The 6,748-nt window shown below is 41.7% G+C and overlaps 1 protein-coding gene across 1 annotated transcript in view; it reads left to right on the top strand.

Moving 5' to 3' along the window:
- SLC30A5 (solute carrier family 30 member 5) overlaps positions 1-3,427 on the top strand; it is a 36,784-nt gene extending 33,357 nt beyond the window's left edge. The window contains exons 14-15 of the mRNA XM_008069234.1: positions 145-273; positions 2,604-3,427. Of these exons, the coding sequence (XP_008067425.1) occupies positions 145-273; positions 2,604-2,774 (300 nt within the window). The 3' untranslated portion in view covers positions 2,775-3,427. The remainder of the gene's footprint in view (positions 1-144; positions 274-2,603) is intronic.
- Positions 3,428-6,748: the final 3,321 nt, after the last annotated feature.

Raw genomic sequence — 6,748 nt, 5'->3', positions numbered from 1 at the left:
TTTTTTTTTTTTTTTTTTTTTTAATCAGCTTTATTGTTACTTCTGAACCAAGAAATCTGTGTGTTTACTTCCTATCAGAAAGCATCTTCATTGTGTTAGGTAAATTAGCTGTTAAGACCATTTATATTACCTTTTATTTGACAGATACAGAAAATTGAAGGATTAATATCATACCGGGACCCTCATTTTTGGCGTCATTCTGCTAGTATTGTGGCCGGAACAATTCATATACAGGTGACATCCGATGTGCTGGAACAAAGAATAGTACAGCAGGTAATCTTTTGTTTTTAATAATTTCGGTTGAAGTAATTTATACATACAATTACACACATCATAAGTTAAATGGTTCAATAGTCATTTACAATTCAAAAATATCAAAATACCAATCTTTCAGCTGTTTAAGGGTAGTATGACTTTATTTTACTTATTTATTTGTTTAAAGTTGGAATCTCACTCTGTTGTCCAAGCTAGAGTACAGTGGCATGCTCATGGCCACCACATCCTCAATCTGCTAGGCTCAGGTGATCCTTCTGCCTCAGCCTTCCAAGTAGCTGGAACTACAGGCATGCACCACCATGCCAGCTAATTTTTTATTTGTTGTAGAGATGAGGTCTGACCAAGTTGCCAGGCTAGTCTCGAACCCATGAGCTCAGACAGTACTCTCACCTCGCCCTCCCAGAGTGCTGGGATTATAGGTGTGAGCCACAGCACCCGGCCTGCTTTTTAATCTCATTTGTTTTATATTTTAAAATTGTTGAGAACAAGTTTTAGTATTTGTAGATTGAGTTCACATTTTAAAAAATCCATTTATAATTCATCTTAGTTCCCAGTAGATTATCAAGAAGTAAGTTATTGTAAAAATATCCCTAAATGAATAAGAATCAAATTGTCACGGTATATGCTGTGTTTGAAGATAGAGATCAGAGCATTTCCTGGCTGGGCTTGGTGGCTCAGCCCGTAATCCCAGCACTTCAGGAGGCCAAAGCAAGAGGATTGCCTCAGCCTGGGGGTTTGAGACCAGCCTGGATAACTTGGTAAGACCTCATTCTTTACAGTAAATCACACAAAAACTAGCCAGGTGTGGTGGCATGCATCTGTAGTTCCAGCTACTTAGAAGACTGAAGCAGAAAGATCACCTAAGCTCCGCAGGTTGAGGCAGTGGTGGCCGTGAGCATGCCACTGCACTCCAGCCTGGATGACAAGAGTGAGACTCCAACTCAAAAAAAAAAAAAAAAAAATTTCCTGAAGCTTTCTTGTAAATGTACCAAATTGGAAACAATAGCTATTTTCCTTTTCTAGTGTGAATGTCAAGCCAGAAATTTATTGACCTCTAAAAGATCCTGTCTTAAAATTTTTTACTAACAGCCGGGCTCGGTGGCTCAGCCTGTAATCCCAGCACTTTGCGAGGCTGAGGTGAGTGGATTGCCTCAACCCGCGGGTTCGAGACCTGTCTGGGCGACTTGGTGAGACCTCATCTCTACCATACATCAAAAAAATTAGCTGGGCGTGGTAGCGTGCACCTGTAATTCCAGTTACTTGGAAGGCTGAGGCGGAAGGATCGCCAGAGCCCAGCAGGTTGAAGCTGCAGTGGCCAGGAGCGTGCCACTGCACTCCAGTCTGGGTGACAGAGTGAGACTCCAACTCAAAAATACATATATTTTTTTTTTACTAACTAAATAATAAACATTATTTTGAGGCTTTACCTTGACCTGTCTGTAACTATTTTAAAAAGGTGTTGTAGGGTGAGTATCCCTTATCCAAAATACTTGTTTGGGACCAGAAAGAAGTGTTTTGGATTTTGAATTTGTTTCAGATTTTATAAGATTGCATTATACATGGTCTTAAAGTAGCTGACTGGGTGCGGTGGCTCATGCCTGTAATCTCAGCAGTTTGGGAGGTCGAGGCAGGAGAATCACTTGAGACCAGCCTGGGCAACATAGTGAGACCTCATCTCTACAATAAATCAAAAAGTTAGCCTAGCATGGTGGCATGTGCCTGTAGTTCCAACTACATAGAAGACTGAGGCAGAAGATCACCCGATCCCAGCAGGTCAAGGCTGGGGTGGCCATGAGCATTGCCACTGCACTCCAGCCTGGACAACAGAGTGAGACTCTGACTCAAAAAAAAAAAACACAAGTGACTGGACGTGATGGCTCAGCCTGTAATCACAGCACTTTGGGAAGCTGAGGTGAGAGGATTGCCTAAGCCCGGGAGTTCAAGACCAGGCTGGGCAACTTGGCGAGACCTCATCTCTACAATAAATCTAGTAGCTGGGCATGAGTACATCTGTAGTTTCAGCTACTTGAATGACTGAGACGGAAGTATCACCTAAGCCAGCAGGTCAAGGCTGTGGTGGCCACGATTGTGATTGGGCAACAAGAGTGAGACTCCACACACAAAAAAAAATAAACACACTGAAACTGCAAATGCACCATGCTCCAGTGAGCATTTCCTTTGTGTGTCATGTTGGTACTCAAAAAGTTTCAGATTTTGGATTTTCAGATCAGGGATACTCAACCTGTATCAATTATCTAAGGCATATTAAGATGTATATAAAAATGCGCTGCTCTAAATGCTTTTAAATGTCTGGATTTTTGCAACAGGTGACAGGAATACTCAAAGATGCTGGAGTCAACAATTTAACAATTCAAGTGGAAAAAGAGGCATACTTTCAGCATATGTCTGGCCTGAGTACTGGATTTCATGATGTTCTGGCTATGACAAAACAAATGGAGTCAATGAGGTATTGCAAAGATGGCACCTACATCATGTGAAATAACTCAAGAATTGCTCTTGGGCTCTGAACAATGAAGATGAAGTAACCCAGTGTTTGTGATGTTGCCAGAGGATGAAAATTGCACATAGCTGTAGAAACTTTTAAAGCTCCCTTCTGTTAGATCAAAGAATCTTTCTTAAAGGAAATTTAAATACAGAATGAAGCATTAATTGTGCAAGTAACATAAATGTTTGAATTATGTGTATAAAAAGAATCTAAAAATTTGAATGAACATGTATCACGTCATCTTTAAAAATGGACACATAATTATTGATTCTAGTGAAGACCAAAAGTACTTTTGTTTACTTTCTATCAGAAAGCATCTCCATTGTAAATATGTATTTACATGTTTATTACAAAGACCCAAATGAAAAATTTTTAGTCAATTTTTTGCATAGCCTGAGGATAAAATAGGAATAAAAGTTCTATATTTATGGATTTTCTGTATATAAAACTGGTTTCTAATTATAACTTAAGTCCATTAAGTAAAATCTGTAATGCCACTTTAAATGTAAACTAAATTATTTGGGAGAAAGTTCAACCACTGGTATGAGCAAAGCAGTGAGAATCGGGAAATATGAGATTACAGTTTTTGATGTATTACAAAAACCAACCACTCTGTAAAATAAATATTTTTTACTTTTGGTAATATTTTCAAATGAATAATTTATTAGGGTAAAGGGCTTATTCTAAGTTGTGTCCATGTTACTCATTCACTTGTCGTTTTCCTTCAAAGTAGAATAGTCCATTTCTTGTTAGACATTGACATTCCAAGCTGCTTAATCAAACTGGTAACCAAGCAAAGCTAGGCTTTTCATCTTTTCATTTAACTCCATGTGTTGTGGAACAGCCAGTTGAGAGAGTCATAAATAATTGTCAACTCAGAGTTGAGTTCTCTGCCTATGCATGTACTTTTTTTTTTCTACTTCCTGGAACATATCAATATATAAGAAATATCGCTGGGCTCGGTGGCTCAGCCTGTAATCCCGCGCCTTTGGGAGGCTGAGGTGAGTGGATTGCCTGAGCCTGCGGGTTCGAGACCCGCCTGGGCAACTTAGCGAGACCTCATCTCTACAATAAATCAAAAAATCAGCCGGGCGTGGTAGCGCGCGCCTGTAATTCCGGCTACTCGGAAGGCTGAGGCGGAAGGATCGCCGGAGCCCAGCAGGTCGAGGCTGCGGTGGCTGGGAGCAGCCACTGCACTCCAGTCTGGGTGGACAGAGTGAGACTCCAACTCAAAAAAAAAAAAAGAAATATCAAAGAATAGGTAAAGGCTCATTAAGTAAAACTTATTCGTAGTCATTTGGGTACCATGAAATCAAAATGTCCTATAAGTACCTTCTATAGTAGTTTCTAATTTCCATTTTTTAATTTCCAATTTTAAATGAATGTGTGTCTGAAAATACTATAAGTAGATATATAATAATATATGCAGTTTTATGAACACCAAAGAATGTCCAAAAGAAAGTTGAATATCTTTCTATTTATGAAAATCTGAATATTTTTATTCTTATACTAGGGATTTTGATAAGTAGGTAGAATTTAGCATGGGTACTGTTTTCTTATCTATGCCACAATGACAAACGTATTATAAATCATATTTTTGTCTTGCCAATTTTAATATGGAACGTGTTTAAAAATTTGTAAGTTATTTTGCTATTCCTTGTCCTCTCCGCACATTTTTTAGTCCAGAATTTTCAGTGCATACTAAAATTTTTGAGTGGTGGGAAAATTGCATCTTGATGTTGGATTGTTATTTTTATACATGCAAATAAAGTGTAAGTAGATAGGTATATAAATATACCAGTATTAAAATTGTCATTTTCCTTAGAAGGAATGTAAGCAGCAAAAAAAAAATAGTGTGACTGAAAGCTGTCGGGGTGTGAGAGAGAACAGGGCCTGAAGGTGAAGTGGGCTACCAGTGAGAAGTAGGGAAACTAGAATTGGAATCTCCAGGGCACTGTCAGCTCATACAAACCAGGCAGCTGTAAGCAAATCAGCCTCTCTCTGGGCATGTTTTTATTTTATGCATAAAGTCAATAAAATCTCAAGTCTACTCCACAAGGTCTGGGACTAAAAAGAATATGTAAAAATGAAAGTTGAAAAGGGTTAAATTAAAGTTCAGGAATTGTCTTTTTTTTTTTTTTTTTTGAGTTGGAGTCTCACTCTGTCGCTTAGGCTGGAATGCAGTGGCACACTCATGGCTACTGCAGCCTCCACCCGTGGGGCTCAAGTGATCCTTCCACCTCAGCCTCCTGAGTCGCTGGGACTACAGGTGCATACGACCCACAAAGCTAATTTTTTTATGCCTTGTAGAGACGAAGTCTCGCTCTGTTGCCAAGGCTGGTCTCGCACTCCTGGGCTCAAACAGTCCTGCCTTGGCCTCCAGAGTGCAGGGATTACAAGTGAGTCACTGTGCCTAGCCAAATGTCTGCTATATGAAGGCAGCGATGCAGGTTTTTACTAGTTAATGGTCATGGTTCAAAGTTCAAAAGAGTAAAGAGCAAAAAGTCTCCCACACCTGTCACTCGGATAGATAAACAGCTCTCCTCTAGAAACTACCCGTCTTGTCATCTTCTAGAACATCTTTCCAGATACTGAGACATATATAAGCAAATACATGTGTATTATTTTTCCCTTAGAAACTTCTATAATTGGCCGGGCTTGGTGGCTCAGCCTGTAACCCCAGCACGTTGGGAGGCCGAGACGAGTGGATTGCCTGAGCCTGCGGGTTCGAGACCCGCCCAGTCCACTTGGTGAGACCTGGTCTCTACAATATACCAAAAATGAGCCGGGTGTGGTAGCGGACACCAGTAGTTCCAGCTCCTCGGAAGGCTGAGGCGGAAGGATCGCCGGAGCCCAGCAGGTCGAGGCTGCGGTGGCCGGGAGCGTGGCACTGCACTCCATCCTGGGCGAGGGGTGAGACTCCAACTCAAAAAAAAAGAAAGGAACGTCTATAATTGAAACGTTTTACTTACCTACTTACTTATTTTTATTTATTTTTAATTTTTGAGTCGGATTCTCACGCTGTCGCCCAGGCTGGAGTACAGTGGCACATTCACGGCCACCACAGTCCCAGCCCCCTGGGCTCGTGCGAGCCTTCCACTTCAGTCTTCCAAGCAGCCGAACTACAGGCGCGGGCCACCATGCCCGACTAATTTTTTTTTTTTATTGTAGAGGCTAGGTCTCGCCTAGTTGCCCAGGCTGGTCTTGAATCACTTTATGCTGGGATGACAGGCTGAGCCACCGAACCTGGCCTAATTTTTTGATTTATTGTAGAGATGAGGTCTCGCCAAGTTGCCCAGGCTGGTCTTGAACCCCTGGACTGAGGCAATCCTCTTGCCTCTGCCTCCCAAAATACTGGGATTACAGGCGTGAACCACTTCACCCGGGTATATTTGAACCTTTAGACATCCTCATAGGGTATAATGGCTTATGCCTGCAATCCCAGCACTTTAGATGGGTAGGGTGGGAGGATATCACTTGAGACCAGGAGTTAAAGACCAGCCTGGGCAACTTTGTCTCTACAAAATTAAAGACTGAGCGTAGTATCCCACGTCTGTAGTCCCAGCTACTTGGGAGGCTGAGATGAAAGTATCACCCGAGCCCAGGGGTTTGAGGCTGCAGTGACCCATGATTGTGCCTGGGCAATTCAAAAAAAAACTGAAAGAAAAAAAAAAATAGCTGGGCATGGTAGCTCACACTTGAAATCCTTGGGAGGCTGAGGCAGGAAGATCACTTGAGCCCTGGAGTTCAAGACCAGCCTAGGCAAATAGCAAGACCTCATCTCTACTAACATTTTTTTTTAAATAGCCAGGCACGGTGGCACATGCCTGTAGTCCCGGCTACTTGGGAGACTGAGGCGGAAGGATCACCTGAGCCCAGAGGTCAAGGCTGTGTTGAGCCATGATCATGCCACTGCACTCCAGCCTGGGTGACAGAAAGATACTCCATCTCAAAAAAAAGGCGGTG

The sequence above is a fragment of the Carlito syrichta genome, unplaced genomic scaffold (assembly GCF_000164805.1).
Source record: "Carlito syrichta isolate Samal-C Ts95f unplaced genomic scaffold, Tarsius_syrichta-2.0.1 Scaffold109772, whole genome shotgun sequence".
Taxonomy (NCBI): Eukaryota; Metazoa; Chordata; class Mammalia; order Primates; family Tarsiidae; genus Carlito; species Carlito syrichta.
The sequence above is the reverse complement of the archived record's forward strand: the minus strand, read 5'-3'. Positions and strand labels throughout refer to the sequence as shown.